General features: G+C 38.1%; 2 protein-coding genes across 8 annotated transcripts in view; one reads left to right on the plus strand and one right to left on the minus strand.

Annotated features, from left to right (window-relative positions):
* The first annotated feature begins 435 nt into the window (after positions 1-435).
* isl2a (ISL LIM homeobox 2a) lies at positions 436-3,656 on the plus strand. The gene is made up of 6 exons (XM_086073981.1): positions 436-585; positions 808-997; positions 1,176-1,435; positions 1,660-1,946; positions 2,643-2,810; positions 3,200-3,656. Exons 1-6 carry the CDS (start codon positions 528-530, stop codon positions 3,314-3,316), a joined length of 1,080 nt encoding a protein of 359 aa, XP_085930107.1. The 5' UTR covers positions 436-527; the 3' UTR covers positions 3,317-3,656.
* Positions 3,657-4,849: 1,193 nt separating this feature from the next.
* scaper (S-phase cyclin A-associated protein in the ER) overlaps positions 4,850-18,033 on the minus strand; it is a 54,527-nt gene continuing 41,343 nt past the window's right edge. For 5 of the 7 annotated variants that reach the window (XM_086074846.1, XM_086074844.1, XM_086074847.1 and 2 more), the window contains 4 exons: positions 16,499-16,648; positions 7,612-7,803; positions 6,512-6,560; positions 4,850-5,378 (listed from right to left, as the gene is read on the minus strand). In XM_086074846.1, the coding sequence (XP_085930972.1) occupies positions 5,281-5,378; positions 6,512-6,560; positions 7,612-7,803; positions 16,499-16,648 (489 nt within the window). In that variant the 3' untranslated portion in view covers positions 4,850-5,280. Of the gene's footprint in view, positions 5,379-6,511; positions 7,463-7,611; positions 7,804-16,498; positions 16,649-18,033 lie in introns of all 7 variants that reach the window. The other 2 variants (XR_015094711.1, XR_015094710.1) reach the window with 2 other exon arrangements.

The following is an 18,033-nucleotide window of genomic DNA, read 5'->3' on the forward strand; positions in this document are numbered from 1 at the left end:
GCCCCTTGTGAGGACAAACGGTTAAGAAAATGGATAGATGGATTATTATTATTATTACAGTAATAAATAAAGTACACGTTATATACAAGTTTTTTTTTTAAACTTCGTTTTATTGATAAACGCTCAAAACAGCAAAAAATAATGCATCTAACTGATATAAAATTAATGGAATGGAAAAACAGTAGCAATCATTTTTAGCCAAACTAAAGTATGATATTTATTTCTTATTTTTAACCAAAAACATGTACATTTGGGAGCTATGCAGTCCCCTCAAAGGGAGTAAAAAAAAAGAACTCTAAGCAGTAGTTACCCAAAAGTCAGACATGATTTTTTGTGTGTGTGTGTGTGCGTGCGCGCGTGTGCTTCCAGCAGTGCATTTGCATAGTGTCACCCTTCTGTGTGGACGCACAGAGGTCCAAGGTCTGCAGACGTCACAGGTTGGGGGAGCTTTGTTTTGTGCCCTCCTCTCATGCATCCACACAAGTTGAAGCATCCAGCCAGGGGAAGGGACGCTCTCTTCCTCCCGCATGGTGGATATCCTGCTCAATGCGTCTTCCTTGGATGATATGGGGGATCATTCCAAAAGTAAGACGTGCATTTTTCATTTTTTTCCCTTCAACGTATTTTATGCGAACAGATTTTTTCTTGTTCTTTGCAAAATCGTCTAAAAAGCGTTATCAGTAAAATGTCACAATTTGGCACTTGGTGATATTTTTGCTCTTTGCTGAATGACAAAATGAATTGTCTTCAAGGTGATGCATGTGTGCAGGCATTAATAGCCTATATCCATCCATCCACGTGTTACAGAGAAATCAGGAATTGCAATGTGCGTGGGCTGCGGGAGTCAGATACACGACCAGTACATCATGAGGGTGTCCCCGGACTTGGAGTGGCATGCAGCCTGCCTCAAGTGCGCTGAGTGCAGCCAGTACTTGGACGAGAGCTGCACTTGCTTCGTCCGGGACGGAAAGACTTATTGTAAAAGAGATTATGTCAGGTATAGGATTTTATATTATATTTAAAAAAAAACACACACATCAACTAAATGTATGTAAAATGCGCACCTGATGTAAACGTGTTTTTTTTGTGGGTTTTTTTCTGTTTTGTTTTTCTGTTTTGTTTTTCTGTTTCCAAGGCCACATGACAACTTCACTAATAGATGACTTTCTTTTTAGGTTATTTGGCATAAAATGTGCAAAATGCAACACGGGCTTCTGCAGCAGCGACCTGGTGATGAGAGCCCGGCAAAGTGTGTATCACATGGAATGTTTCCGGTGCTCGGTGTGTAGTCGACACCTCCTGCCCGGGGACGAGTTCTCGGTGCGGGACGACGAACTGCTGTGCCGGGCCGACCATGCCCTGTTGCTGGAGAGGACCTCCGCCGACAGCCCGCTGAGCCCCGGGAACATTCACTCCAGACCCCTGCACATCTCTGGTATTATTATTATTATTATTATTATTATTATTATTATTATTATTATTATTATTATTATTATTATTATTATTATTATTTATTCGTTAAAATGAATCAAAATGCATAATATTGCACGAAAAACGAACTCGCTTGAAAAAAAGTCGACATTTAATTTTGACAGCTTCATATAATATCTTCTCCGCGTGTCGCGCGCCCTTTCGCTCATATCATTTTTCGCCTCACAGAACCAGTCTCCGTTCGGCACCCACCTCATCACCGGAACCACATCCACAAGCAGTCCGAGAAGACCACCCGGATCCGGACGGTGCTGAACGAGAAGCAGCTGCACACGTTGCGGACGTGCTACAACGCCAACCCGAGGCCCGACGCGCTGATGAAGGAGCAGTTGGTGGAGATGACCGGCCTCAGCCCCAGGGTGATCCGGGTCTGGTTCCAGAACAAACGCTGCAAGGACAAGAAGAGGACTATTCTGATGAAGCAGCTGCAGCAGCAGCAACACTGCGACAAAACGGTCAGTTTTCCATCTTTAAATGGAGGCAGTTTTGTGTGTGTAGCTGTATATTTAGGCGACGTTGCAAATGTATCCACTGTGGAACTAAAGATGATGTTATCTGCTAAAAAAAAACGTCTTGAACTCGTTTCTTGCAATATGGACTATAACTGTAAATTATACAAATTTTTCATAACGTTTTGAAACTACAAATATATCAATGATTCCATTTATGTCAATATTTAAACATGAATTCATTAGTTCATTAACACAGCCCGAAGAAAAATGCTTGAAATTGATTACATGAGTAAACGCATGACTTGATTTGCCTGCCTAATCTTGTATATAAACAAAGTTATAATCACTTCTTTTTTTTCTTTCTTTTTTTTACCTTTGGTCAATAACGCTTGGATTGGAATATAGGAATTCTTATCCATATGATTTTATTTACTAAATGAGAACAAAACTGCATGTCATTGAAATATTTCCAGGACTCACATTCGATTTCGGCATACAAATAAAATAAAAGCATCCTAATTAAAGTTACTTAAAAAAATAAATATATGTCTTAGAATGCACATATTATGACACTTTAGGCCCTCAAGTTAAATATAACGTGTAATCCTATTCTATCACCAACGCTATTAAATGGCATGTGATCATTTTTTTATGATATAAGCTGTATATTTCGGAGGCTTATGTACATGTTGCATGTAGAACCTGCAGGGCCTGACAGGAACGCCCCTGGTGGCAGGCAGCCCCATACGCCATGACAGCACCGTGCAGGGGAACTCCGTGGAGGTGCAAACCTACCAACCACCCTGGAAGAGCCTCAGTGATTTCGCCCTCCAGAGTGAACTGGACCAGCCTGCCTTCCAACAACTGGTAAGAACGCGACACAAAAAGCAAAAGCACCCCATAGGAACTATACAGACACTTTATTAGGTACACCTGGGCAACCCAATGGCATCCATCCGGGACAAAAAGGTTTGACATTGTCATAGAGGTAATCGCCAGAATGTTAACTGAAAACTGTTTGTAATATTTTGACCAATGCAGGTGATAAAAAATGTAGAAAATATACATATAAATGATTTGGTTATGCATTTATGATAATTTTGTCTCATCGATATTCGTTTTCTCATCATTCATTTATTATTGTAATATATCAGTTAGGTAATCGTCGACTTAAATGATCTTCGGCTTGATTTAAAACAAAACAAAATGAGATAAAATACAATAAAACTCACGAATGAAATGTCCTGTTGTTCCAGATGTCTTTTTCCGAGTCGGGCTCGATGGGGAACTCTTCGGCCAGTGACGTCACGTCGCTGTCGTCTCAGCTTCCTGACACGCCGAACAGCATGGTACCGAGTCCGGTGGACACGTGAGGCGCTCGGTCACGGGACGCCAAATACACGAGGACTTCATCCAGAACAAAACAATCACAAGATGCTGCTGATGGATTTACTCGAGAGGATACTCAACAATTCCTACTCTTTTTTTTTTGAGCAAGGCCACGACGGAATCGGACGCGCTTTGTGGGATTCGAACGTGTGGACAACACTTAATCAAAGTGCCTCTGCAGAAGCCAGAATACAACAATGAATGGACGTGCATGGCATCGCTTTATCTGCTCGGACAAATAAGTTATTATTATTTATTATTATTGTTATTGTAACGAATAGCCAATCTTACCAATAAAACGATGGTTCTAAATAATTAAAAACATTTTTTTGCATGTACATGTGTTTATTCATCTTGCAGAGTACTTCGAATAATAATTTAGCATTTCCCAAAAAGGACTAAAGAATATTCTTTAGTGCTACATTTGTGGACGAGAAAACGAATTTGTAAAAAAATAAAAATAAAATAAAGGATTGGTATTGGCCAAAACAAGCAACATAAATAAAGTAAATTCAATAGAACTAGTTGAAGGTGTTTAATAAAAAAAAAAGCCAAAACAAAAATAAAAATGTATTTTCTTTTTCTAAAAATCAACAGAACAAGTCAACATAACTGTATTTGGCAAAACAAATGCAAATTGAAAATGTAAACATCTATATTTTTTCTTTAGGAAAAAAAAAATCAGTTTTAAGACCTCTGTTAGTTTACAAAAAAACGCACAATAATGGATATTAAAAAAAATGGGCTATACCAAAATTCTAATGAATCGGATTTTCAAACCGATTTAAAAAAATACATATACGCATATAGACTACCTGCATGGTAGTATATATGCGTATGCCGAGACAGCCTAAATTCGCATTTTTAGTTTTTTATCTTTTTTTTTTTAACTTGAGTTTCTTTTGTCTTCTTTCCAAATGGCTACAGTCCAGACAGACGACAGTCTTATCTGCATCTGGCATCACCTGCCAAGGGCCCTCTGACAGGGGCCACAACACAACACACGGGGGTGGGGCGGCTCCTGGCGTAAGGAGAGAGAGAAAGCGGGGGGAGGGGGGGGCACTCAACGCCGCCCGCGGACGCATCTTGGCGTGTCCAGAGTTTATTTTCCTTCCAGTAGGAATGCTGCACGGCAAATAGCCGCTGGACAAGAGGGAGCAGGCGGGTCAAGCCGGGCTTGACACACAACACCTTCACAATTTGTTTGGGAGGATCCGCTTTTATCAGTGCCAGGAAACGGAGACCGACGCATGTTAAGATCAGCTCAGTCCACGGCGCTGCAGCACTTATGCAACATAAGTGGTTTCGAATTTATGATAGAATTTGCATTTTAACCTGTTCATTTTGTCTTACCTGCAAATTAAGACGCATGGCAGCAAATTATGATTTCTAATAATTTTATCTCAGCAAAAGGCATCAAGTGCAGCAGTGAATGAATCTCAAATGATTTACAGTCATTTAAAATAAACCATATTTTCAATATTTGATGATTGAAACGAGCGAAAAAAAAAAGCACATTTGAGCAGGAAGAACTTTTATTATATACATTTATACAAGCTATAATGATGCATTAACATAAACATTTATTCTGTGCGTTAACAGTGAACCGATTAGTGTTTTACATTCTTGAGGAAGAAATCGAATGATGCCAGCTAGAAAAAAACATTCTAAACACATTTGCAAATATTAGCGGTCACATCTGGCATAAAATGAGTACAAAATTGGACAAATGTAATAAATTAATTACGTTTCCAGAACAGAAACAAACTTTTGTTGCTCTTTAACTTCAAAATACAAAGACGATATTTGGTGCAAATTCATCATGCACATCAGTCTGCTTTCCCAGCAGGTGCACCAATGCAGAATAAGGCTTCCACATTTGTTTTTTTTTGTTTTTTTTTACATTTGAAAGTTTTTCATCAGATCAGCCTCATGTCAGGAAAGTCCGTTACTCGTCCTGCTTTTTGAGGAAAAACTGCAGCGCTGATTCCCACTGGTCTCGAGGGAAGCGGTTGGGCAACTCGCAGTAATCCAGTTGCTGGAGTGCTGCATGCGGGAGATGGGAAAGACACACATGTACATATTAATGAACTGTGTGAATGTACAGGTGATAAAACCTGATTATTCACAAATGAACATTCCCCGCTTTATGATGGGAGCCACATATAAAGTACAAGAAAGGACGTTCAGTTACATTCATACTTGCCGTTTTTCACTTGTTTTATGTTTTTGTTTTCCATACAGATATGAACTCATTCACTGCCATTGACGGCTATAAACGTCAAAAATTTATTTGAACTATTTCTATTAGTTTAATAATTTTTTCCCACTTTTGTTAACAAGAGTATGAAAACTTACATTTTTACAAATCTTTAAAAAAAAATGTTTTAAAGAAAAGATTATAAAAAATTAGGGGCGTCAGGCGATATATATTTTTTTCTTTAATAGTTAACTCACGATTAATCACAAACTTTATATCTGTTCTAAATGTAAAATTTTCCCCCTAGGTTTTCATACTCTTGTTACAAAAGTGGAAAAAAATGTTAAACTAATAGAAAGAGTTCAAATGGGCCGATACTGATGCCGATTATTAATATTTGTAGTCAAGGAGGCTGATATTCCTTTTCAGTCAAAAAAAAAAAGGGGGGGAGGGGTATTGGCATCAATCTTCTTTAAAATACAAATTCCAATCTTGACTGTTAAAATGTTTTAAAACATGTTTATTAAACCATTTTTCAGACTTTTCAAAAGCTAGAAGTTTTTTTCTTAGACAAACATCCTTTTAAATTTCTAACAAAACATTCAGGGTATTAGTACGTCTTAAAAATTTAATTGGAGACTTAAGGAAGTAAATGCCATAGCTCTCTATAGTTTTTTACAGTAAATATTTTTTTCCTAAAATTTAAAAATACCTGAAATCTTTCACATTTCTTCGGTTCAGAAGGTTTCCAGGGTCAGTAGCATCGCTTATAAAGTTAATTGAAAATTTAAATAAATAGCTCCCTGAGATTAAAATGGTTTTAGATTTACTTTATATTGGCCGTTAGATTTAAAAAAATGGGCTGATACCGATAATGGGGATGCCCAGTATCGGCATCCCTATTATTAACTATAATAACGACTTCAACATTGGGTTAGCATTCCATAGGAAAATAACTGTTGTTGTGTGTGTGACTTACCACTTTGCTTTATTTTAGTGTCACATTGCTTCTCATTTGTAGCACAATCCTGTGGATTAATAAAAAAAAAAGAAAAGAAGAAGAAGTTAACATTTTCATTGAGATTAGCGTTTCAAAAATCACATGAATTCAAGTAACTGGAGCTAATATACAGTAGGCAAATAAATATTGACAGAATTAAGAGTTTCTATTTCCCTTTATATCTTAAATCTTAAACAGAGAAGCGCGGGGACTGATCGATAGATGTAGATTTGTGGGAAAAAATTTGAAATTGACTAAATTTGGACATTTCCCCTTGATAGTGACACTATACTGTATACCTAAACATATTTTGTGTTTTACAATTACACTTAACTTTATTTTTAATGTTTGTAATTGTGGCTAAAAAGTGTGCTAAGTGTGAGCTAAAAGTGTGGAGAGTCTCTGATAGGGCGATCGAACATTGGCAAAAGCTTTTCAAAATATCCTCCATCTCTTCTTATTCTCACTTCTTTGAAGCCATAAGATCTTCCCTTGACAATTGCACCCTGTTTTTGTGGTTCAGCCAAAAAATAAAAAATAAAAATAAAAAAACACAATGAAGCCCAAAATCCGATATGGGTCCGCAGTTTTTTTTGCAGCGCCTCAGTAGATGAACTGTAAATTTTTTGGCAATGGTCCACTGGTGTACCAGAAGATTTTAGCCCGCGTACCAAGTAGCCATCCTCCATCCAGGTTCCCCTGTGAGGAATGCTCCCACGGGGGCCGAAAGCAACAATGAGACGGCGTGCATTGTGACTTTGTTTGAAAGCAATGACAATAGCTCGTCTCCTCGTGAATGGCGGCTTAATCGGCGTCCAAACAGTGCGTCTTGGCCGAGTGTTGTCAGAGGAAGATAAAGGTGACAAGGTGTTTGCTGGAAGTTGAAGCAGCGGCAGCCGAGGAAGCCATTCGTCTTAGCGAAGAGCGCGCCTGTTACACATTGACCACAGCTCATGTGAAGCAGCTGCTAATCAGGAGTTTCTCATAGTTGTTGAAATATTTATTTTATTTTATTTTATTTGATACCACTCGCTTTTTTTTGCAACGATGCGATCACGATAGCGCGACGAGCGGTTTACCTGAATGAAGGTGGCGAGCAGCACGCAGCTCATCTCCTGCTGCAGGATGACCTTGTTGGGCCCGTTGTTGTAGCACGCCGAGATGATCGAGGGGAAGAGCACGCGGATGAGGCGCGGGTGGCTGAAATACTGGAAGGGCAGCTGACACAGCTTCTGCAGCACGCTGGGCTGCCGGCCAGACTGCACGATCACCTGTGTGTGTGTGTGTGTGGGTGACAAAGTAGAAATGCTCTCTTACTGTACTCGAGTATTTTTCGGACAACTTTTTACTCTTATTACCTGTAAATAGGTATCTTTAGCGAAGACGTAAGTAGACGGAGGTAAAGTCAACTGCGATTAAAATCTTGATACACTGGCAGAATTTGGAAGATGTTCACCATTTATTTTAACATTTTTAATTTTTAGCTGATGGACTCATTCACTGCCATTGACGGCTGTCGATGTCAAAAATTCATTTCAATTTCAATTAGATTAGCATTTCCCCCCACTTTTGTTAACAAGAGCATGAAAACCTAGAAAAAAAATCTTGTACATTTAGAACAGATATATAAAATTTGTGATCAGTTGTGAGTTAATTTTTTAATTAATTACGGAAAAAATTACGCCCCAAATTTGAAATAATCTCTTGAAAAAGAAAAAGAAAAAGGAAAAAAAAGAAAAGATTATTAAAAATTAGGGGCATCAGGCGATTAATTGTTTAAATCATAAATAATTACATGACTTCACTAGTTAACTCTTGATTAATCACAAATGTTATATCTGTTCTAAATGTACAATTAAAAAAATGTCTAGGTTTTCATACTCTCGTTAACAAAAGTGGGAAAAACTAATAGAAATAGTTCAAATGAATTTTTGACGTCTATAGCCCGTCAATGGCAGTGAATGAGTTAGCCAAAAAATAAAAAATAAAGAAGTAAGCTCTCCATTTTACCAGCATTTGGTTTCTCGCTTTTTCAGTTCATTAGTGAGATTAGAGACCAGTTTGTGAGCAAAAAGCCAGGAAAACAAGCTTTTTTGATGCTAATAGTGCTCTGCTGTTGTGAAAACAACAAACAACTAAGCTGAGAAAGAGCTTCTGATAGCAATAGCTTGGATGTCAAAATGATGAACAGGAGTGTTTAAATACCAATTCTAATGAACCAGGAACTCTAATGGTTCATTAACAGAACCACATTTCAAAAATAGGTGTGTGGAAATGTTGAAGATGGTACACAGTAAATTCTGTAGAGTCATTTTTACTCTTAACGGAGTCTATTTGGTCCCACTAAACAGATTAAAATTTACACTTGGAAGAGAGTAAAATAATAATAATAATAATAATTTTAAAAAATCACTCAAGGGTTGAGGAACAAACCCACAACTTCAGGTTGGGAGACAGCCATATCCTTTGGACATAAGAAAACAGTAGAAGTGGCATAGCTCAGGAAGTAGAGTGGCAGTCACCCAAGCTGAAGGTCGTGAGTTCGTTATTCAACCCTTGTGTAACTTAAAATTTAGTCAAAATCTCTGCATAATGTACTTAGAATTTCGGAGTGAAAAATCGTTTAGTTTTTTTCATGAGATTGATTGGAAAATTCTCACATACACACTAAAAATGCTTTGAGTAAAATTTACTTTAAATATTTTACTCTCTTCCAAGTGTTAGACTCTGTTTAGATTTACTCAACAGAATGTACTGTGTAGTGTTAAAAATGTACACTCTAAAAACAGTTGGGACAAATGTAACCCGATTATGGAAATAGACTGATCCACTTTATGGTTCATTTTGACCCAACTTTTTGGGTTGTTTTATACAAAATAACTTTTTTTTTTTTTTACCCAAGTACCCAATATGTATGAGTTGTTTTACACTAAAAGACCCGTTTCTTGACTCAAAGTTGGGTCAAATAGACCCAAGTAGACGATCGGTCCTTTTTTGACCCATTGTTGGGTTATTTTTGACCCAACTGTTTTTAAAGTGTAGCTAAAATGCATTTATTAATTGTTTAAAATACATTAATTGCATTATATAATAGAGGTTCACCGATTTACTGTAAATAAGAACATACAAATATTATTAAAAACTATTTGAAAGACATAAAAAAAAAATATATATTTTTTTTGATTAAAACAAATAGAGGGAAAAAATTTAAAAGTTGCTTTTTAGTGTACAAACGTGAGGGGTGGCTGGGTAGGGGTTAATGTCGGAGGTCAGTGGGGCAAATCCAGACTGATGGAACAAAATGCAGTGGCATTATACAGGTAGGGGCCAATGTAAAGACCAAACATCGGGTCACGATGTCATAAATTCACTCCGATTTACAAGACTCTAAAAATATGCTTCTCCTTTGATAGTGCGCTGCCAGTCTGAGCAGAAGCATAAACAAAGTGATAATTCATCACTTTTATCAGCTCAAGGTGAAGCTTCTCGGGGCCTGCCCTCTGCGGACGCATTCATAGAGACAAAGAACAGCCTTTTTCTTATCGCCGCGTATTTACAGAAGCAGCGCAGGACGCGTCAAAGCCAGAAGGTGTAATAACAAGTGTTCTGTCTGATGTGACGAGCTCATCACAGTTGACAGTTCGGATTGTAAACTTAGAGGAAGTTTTGTTTATTATGTCAGAAGGTACGTTTACATCCAGATTGAGTTGAAAATACATCCCAAAATGGGTTTGGAATAAAAATGGAGACTTTCAGCTTTATTAACTCATTCACTGCCATTGACGGCTATAGACGTCAAAAATTCCTTTGAACTATTTCTATTAGTTTCTCTTTATCCCCCCACTTTTGTTAACAAGAGTATGAAAACCTATACTTTTTTATTGTACATTTAGAACAGATATACAATTTGTGATTAATCCTGAGTTAACTATTTAAGTCATGCGATTAATTACGATTACAATTTTTAATCGTCTGACACCCCTAATTTTTAATAATCTTTTCTTCTTTTATTTTTTTTATTAGGGGCATCAGGCGATTACAATTTTTTATTTTAATTAATCACATGACTTCAATAGTTAACTCACGATTAATAAATAATTTTATATCTGTTCTAAATATACAGAAAAAATTATTCTAGGTTTTCATACTCTTGTTAACAAAAGTGGAAAAAAGGTGAAACTAATAAATGGCCGTCAATGGCAGTAAATGAGTTAATACAATTTTTAAAAAAGGCATTTATCATAGAGTTCCTCAATTTTTAAGGGCTTGATATTTACCAAAGTTGCATGCAGAAATACATAGTATCATACCGAATTAAAAGTCTAACTGGTTTGGTGTATACAGGGAACTATAAAAGGTTCACTCCTCACAAGTTCTCTAATTCAATAAGAGGTTTTCACCGAGGAATGTGCGACTCACTGGTCAAATTCATCCACTAACTGAAAAAGAAGAAGAAGCTTTCAGGTGTTTTCAGCAGCAGCGCTGCTTATTTTCAGTGTGTGTGTACTTTTGGTATATTTGCGATACTGTTCACTCAATCCTAAATTGCAAGCTGGAATGCCGCCCAAAGACAAACTGGCAATAACATTAGAGGTGGTTTTCAGCCCCACAGCCAAGCGTGAGTGAGGCTCATGCTCAAAGCCTGGCAAGTAAAGCGGAAACTTGAAAAGGTGAATGCCCCCTGGGGGTCAGACATGTTAGAATTGGGATACAAATGGAAGTTGCATAAAACCACCCTCCTGCATTGCGGCTTGCCTTAATGGTCTTCTCCAAATATGAAGGTTGTGGGTTCAAATCTCATCCCCCTTCCCCCTGTGACCATGGTTAAGTATGCTTGAGAGTTGAGAAAGACAACTAAGTGAATGAGGTGATTGTGGTCACAGCCACTGCACTTCAGAACACTGACGATAAATAAGTATAATCAGCGTTGCGCTTACAAACTCACCAAAAATCAATTCATTGGAAGATAAAGGATCGATAAAAGCTTAGCTTGACTCTCCTCATAAGGGAATTAGGAGAAAAATATTGTTGGCCTAAAAGCATTACTGCCAAAGTCATTTGTATGTTAATGTACTGTAACAATAGCAATAAAAAATAGTAATGTGCTTGCTTAAAATTGTGTTTCTTCTTTATGTTTGTGTCGATTCGATTTTGTTGCATTTGTCGTCTTTTTCTGTCTCCCGAAAATGGTCAAAAATGTCTTTAAGTCAATTATACCATTAAGCTAAAAAAAAAAAAACATGCAAGCAGACATATTCAGACGCTAGCATCTCTATTTGCTTCACACTTACAAAAGGTAGGGCGTTTGATTATTTTACAGATGTTAATATCTTTGTAGTAGGGGTGTCAAAATTTGTGCGTTAATTTTGAGTACATTTAAAGTTCCTTTAACTCCACTAATTGTTTTAATGCGTGATTAATGACAGCGTCTTACTTGGAAAGACTGTACTGGTGGAATTCCAGTCTCAACGCACGTCCACGTCAAGTTTTAGCAGTAATAAATTCAATAATAATGCATATATTTGTGGAGACTGGGGTCAAGTTGTGTTTTACAATTTTAGAAATGTGCTAAATTTCACAAATTATTTCATATTAAAGATTATATAGCTCTTAATATGAAAAGAAAAATGCACTGAGCTGTCACCAACGTCTTACAAATGCAATTATGCCATCTAGTGAAAAATGACCTCAACACAAATCAATGTCACACTGTTTTTTTACAGTACAGTACAGTACATCTTTTATATTCAACTCAATTTTATGAATTTTTATGAAATTACTGTATTGATGGTGCATATTTCTATTCGTGTAACATTTATCCACTTTTATGAAAACTAAGAAAATACAAAATTTTATTGTACAATCAGAACAGATATAAAATTTGCGATTAATCCTGAGTTAACTGTTGAAGTTATGCGATTAATTATAATTAAAAATTGTAATCACCTGATATCCCTACTTTTTAGACTTGCGCAATAAGAATGTAAATAAGGGAAATGTGCAAGAGGCATCCTGCAATAATCCTCTATAATTCGTTATTAAGACTGAAATGTTATAGTGTTTTCTCATTTTTACACTTGAATGACAGTTGAGAGAGTGTGAGGTTATGATGGGGACAGTTTTTCTTCCTCCAAACCGGAGACCAAACTTGAATGCACCTTTTCCTTGGCTGAGTCCGAGTAACTGCACAGTAAAGTCTGACATAATAAAAACTCGCCAAGGCATCTGGCCAGCATGAAAATGTCGACTGTGGAAAAAAACTAAACGCCTTCGCTGCTCTGTTTTTGAAGCTCGGAGACCTGCGTTTTTAAACAGTGCTGCTTTTTATGACGCTTCCATGACATAACTTCCTCGCTGTCCACAATGACAACAAAGAGTGTGTTAAAGTTAATGTTGTGGAACGTGCGCAGACTTTTGGAGGGGGAAAAAGGCAATGTGGAAGTGGAAACTAGGTTAAAGACGCACACTGCAACCGCAATAAACATTCTCCAAATAAGATTTTTAACAGCGTCAATCAAAATGTAAAATGTCAGCACTTGAATTGTGCTGATGCGCTTGACGTATCATTTGCTCTGGAATCTATTCTGTCACAAAAATGAAGGAAGAGACGATCTCTATCATTCGTCAATGCGTCTGGACGGCATCCTAACAACTTCACAGGAACAAGAGCCGTATATATATCGTGCGTAGCGTAATACTGATAAGCCGACAGAGCAGCGCCACAAAAACAACAAACAAAGCCAAGTTGCTCAAATAACTGTTTACAACCGTTTATCCAGACACGCGTCAGCTCCTATGTAAACTCTCTTTGGACAAGCCAATTCCAGCAACGCAGACATTGACATAGACACTCCAACTTGACTTTAGGGTAATTGTCAGCAGTCTGAAAAAAGCCCATAGAGTCATGTGTTGACTCAATAAAACTAATATCTATCTCTGACGCCGCCGTCCTATCCTAGATCTCCCGGATGATAATCCCACTGTGGAATGATGCTGATGACAAACGCAATCTCCGCTCTCAAAAGGTCCGCAGCAGTAAAAAAAAAAAGAAAAAAAGAAGATGTTCTCGACTTCAGTAAGTCGGTCGGACCCGCATTCGCCGAATGTAAATCGCAGAACAATCAGGCCGCTTTCCTGCCAGTCAGCGGCGACTGCGTTTGTCTGCGTCTGTTTACTCTGCCGGGTGATACGGAGTGTAACATTCCCTGCCGCGGGCAGCGAGGGCTTGCTTGTCTCGGCAGTAATGAGCCGCTGAAGGGAGCGTTTCAACATCAGGTTAGCAGGAATTACAGGCCTAAAGATCATGCTCGGGCCTGGAGGGCAGAGGAAACGCCCTCGGAGGGAATGGGAAGAAGCGGGATGACCCCGAAGATAAAGCCCTGCTCGGGAAATGATCTTCCGCAGATTCCAAAAGAGAAAATCTCAGCAAGATAAACATCTAATCTCACCTCATTCACAAATCCTTTTATGCTATGAAATTAATCCTTTGTTTTGCTTGCCAAGTGGACTTTTTTTGCGTCCACGTGCACTCAAACAAAAAAGCTTTCTTAAGATTTACACACAACACAAGCTTGCTGGAATCAATTGGGTTAACGTGTCAACACTTTCCAATGACAGTTCCGCCAGTTCAAAGATCCCACCGCCGGCGCTCATCATCGTGGATGAATCACAGTAAGAAGATTATGAATGCATATTTCTATCCAGGATGAGAGGAAGAACACTTTTAATAGTCAGCGATCAAATAAAGGTTGTTTTTGTTCTGTAGTATCTCCACAGACCTGCCTTACAGACAATGCAACATATGGCTAGATGGCTCAGTGGCCCCTACAAGCAAGCCTACATATGTTGCTCCCGCAATGGCTTTTTGTCTCACAAAGTGAATTATTCATGCCCCTTGAGTAAAAAAAAAAAAAGGGGGGAGGGGGGGATACATCAGGACGTATGCTTCAAAGTTCTGCTTTTTATGAGCAGCTTCATTTCTAGAGCACACACGTAAACAAAAGCTGGTGCGCCGACATTGAATCAGCGGCGGCGACGACGACCGCACGGGCCTCGGCTCGGGTTGCTTTTGTGCTGTGCCAGTGCTTACATTAGCTGGAGGAACGCTCAAGCTGCTCGGAATATTCTCCTAGACGCCATCCATCTTGGTGCGGAACTCAATAGACGCGTTCCCACAAGTGGACCACTGGCGAAGATCGTCAACGTTTGTTACTTGTGTGGGAAATTGGGAACCGTACGACCTAGAGTCCAATGTGATTTACAAAAAAATTCTAATACGTTATTCGTTCTCATAACCTTTTTACAGAGAGCACACAGATCGCGGATCAACGATTTTATACCAAATTAGGAACACAAATTTTGCTTTAGCGAATAGGGTCATGCACGGCTGCGGACTTTATGTGCGCACGGAGACAAATAATCTTGTCAGTCACGTTACTTAATCATCACCCCTCATTCGATTATTCAATATGAAATGCAAATTGCCTCTCACATTTTGTACATTACAATAATTGAAAGGGATAGGCTCACACAAGAAAGCCTTAATGTGGTACAGTGGTGGGGGATCGCTTTAATTCAAATTGAAAAATCTGGTTAATTAGAATCACTAATCAGCCTATAAATTGCTAAGAGGACATCAACGATGTGTCAGAGGTTAGAGGCTGCTGCCTGTGCCCGTCGGATTCAACATAATCAGGGTGCAGCCAAGTGTAGCTGATCAGGGGCCTGCTAGACGGGCCATGCATGACAGCCAATTACACAGCAGTAAGATCTGCTCGTGCACATCGCTGTCCCGTAAGTGGATAGAAGGCTGAGTTGTGCATGCCGTCTAGGGCACTGCAGAAGGGGGGGGGGGGGGGGGGGTTACAATACATTGGCCACAGGTAGGGAATTGCAAAGAAACTTAACTTAAAACAGGTGTTTTATGTAACAGGTAAAACAATTTTATATCATGAGCAATAATCTAATTAGACCAAAGTAAGGATCGAGTTAATGTAATATATAAAATAAAAAATGCGCTAACTCATTGATTAATCACAAAAATTATTACATTATTAAACACACTATTAATTCTGACTGCTGATAATCCTTGACAGCGGACGGTTGCGTTAAAGGTAGCACAGGTTCTGTTTGAGCAATAAACGTAAGTAAAGCATTTAATAAATGTTTGCGTATGACATTCAGAATATTTGTTCTAGTCAAAATATTGGAGTATTAAAAAAAAAAATGTAATGCAAGTAATTGACTAGAAAAAGAGGAGGTGGAGAGTGTGCAGTGGATCAACAAATGTGGAAGACAGCCTCAAACATTAAATATATTAAATTAAACACATACTTACCAAGGTGCTCTTCAAATTTGGCGGGGATTTTTTTTTGATAAATAGCCTTTTTAATTAAGTGATTAATCATAATTAATCCAAATGTAATCGTTTGACAGCTCTAATAAAAACAAAATGTTAATATATGCAGTATAATGTTTAATTTGTAAAAAATAAAATGAATAAAAAATAAAATAACAATATTATTCATTAAGTAAAATAAAATCATAGTCCATCATTTTACAGTACATATAATTTTTAATTTGTCTTTAAGCATCAGCCAGTAACATATTCCAAGTCTGTTAGGCACCACTTACAAAGCAGAAAATGACCTCATGTTAATTTTTCATGGTAATTTATATTTATTTTTGTTTTCGTAGAATCTTTCATCTTGAATTAATTTAAGTTGTTGTGTAATACTCTACGAATATTGACTCAAAAGCTAAATGAGGAGGCCAATTAATTAAGAACAGCTCTTTGTAGGATGCAAACTTCACACCCAAAATAATAAACTAAATCAAAACTGAACATTACATTTATAAAGACAGAATTTTTGGAATAATTTGCCTTGGATGATTTTGTGGCCAGTGAGTGTCATGCAAATATTATCAGTTGGATGTCAATGCATACATTTTCTACATCTCATTTACCTGGTTGTCCGGGTGATTGACAGTGAAGTATCCGACACAGATGATAACTTCGTGGAGGAGCTCTTCGGCCGAATGCTGGGTACAGTACCACAGCAGCGAGCTGACAATGTGGCGGAAAGCGAGTGACAAGCCCTCGGCTCCTAGAACAGTCTGAGACATCGCACGCGGCATTAGTGTGCGGCACACTCAATTAACATGAATTGCCTGCGACCAAGATGACAAAGCTCTCAATGTAATAAAACATTTTATGTGTGTTGTCGTGGGAACGTGCTTGGTAGAAAGGGTGCAAACAGACCAAATGCCATAAAACATCCCAAAACCAGCAGGAAAATGAGATGAGAGGAGCGGTTTGCTGACAGTATTTATCAAACATGTCAGCGTGACGGAGCACCAAAAGATCATCACAACTCCACTCAAAGAGTTTGAGTATTGTAAAATCCATAAACAGTATACGTTTGGCGCTAAACATATTGTAAAGCCTTACAGCGATGCGTAAAGTTAAAATTGATCAGTCAGTTGAGTCAGAGAAGGTTTTATTAGGTGCATCTGCCTGTGCCTCGCTACATGTCAAACCAATTGTCTCAGTCACATGATACAGTACAAACGTAAGCCCACAAGCTTGCAAAAATGAGTCAAAAGTCCTTGTTAAAATACGGGTTTAATGTTACAGGTGATTCTCACGCACCAAGCCCGCTCTGCGTAATATGTGACGACAAGCTCCCAAATAAGGCAATGAAAACTGCCAAAAAAGCACTTAATATGTTGCTTCATTTCCAACATCCTATATTTATAAAGCAGAGGGTAAATTACAGAGTAGGCTGGACATACGGTACTGTAAGATATATTTCGAGTTTCAATGGCGCTCCAAGATGGGACAAGCTCATTGTAGGTAATCAAGTCAGAGATTTAACCAATTACAACTACATTCAGTGTATTGTATATAAAAAACAAGTTTTTCGATATCAGTCAGTCCAAAAAAAATTGCTTTACGTGAAACCATCGCAAGGCACATAAAAGGCTGAGGACCACTTGAGTTCAAGACATAGCGGCGGAGTAGATCAGAGTTAGATGTTCAAATAAATAACCTCTTCTGCACAGTGATGCTGCTGTTTTCTCCTCCTTGGGCTTACTTAACATACGGCCCAGTTTACAGTGCTAATCACTTGTGCTCGTCCCAACCACTGACCCACCGGGATCTAATCAATCCTGACAACAGACCACAGGTCAGAGGTCATCTGTGTTTATGTCCACAGGTCACTTTTGTCCTGCGGAGAGAAACTCCACCTCGAACAACGGATCAAGTTTACAGATTTATTCGATGAAGGAAAGATAAATATTTGTAGTTGTTTTTTTTTTTCTGTGGGCACTGAGATAGTTTTTAATGATTTAGGTTAGCTGATAAACAATAATTTCTTCTTCCTCCAGAATTTTGTAGAAAGCGAGCACAATACACGAAAATGACCCATTTTTCCTTTTTGATACCAAGGGCGTGCTAAACCAATAGTTTCTTTGTTAGCACAAAACTATATCATTAT

This window comes from Leptonotus elevatus, chromosome 4, assembly GCF_054856555.1.
Source record: "Leptonotus elevatus isolate MCC_2025b chromosome 4, RoL_Lele_1.0, whole genome shotgun sequence".
NCBI lineage: Eukaryota > Metazoa > Chordata > Actinopteri > Syngnathiformes > Syngnathidae > Leptonotus > Leptonotus elevatus.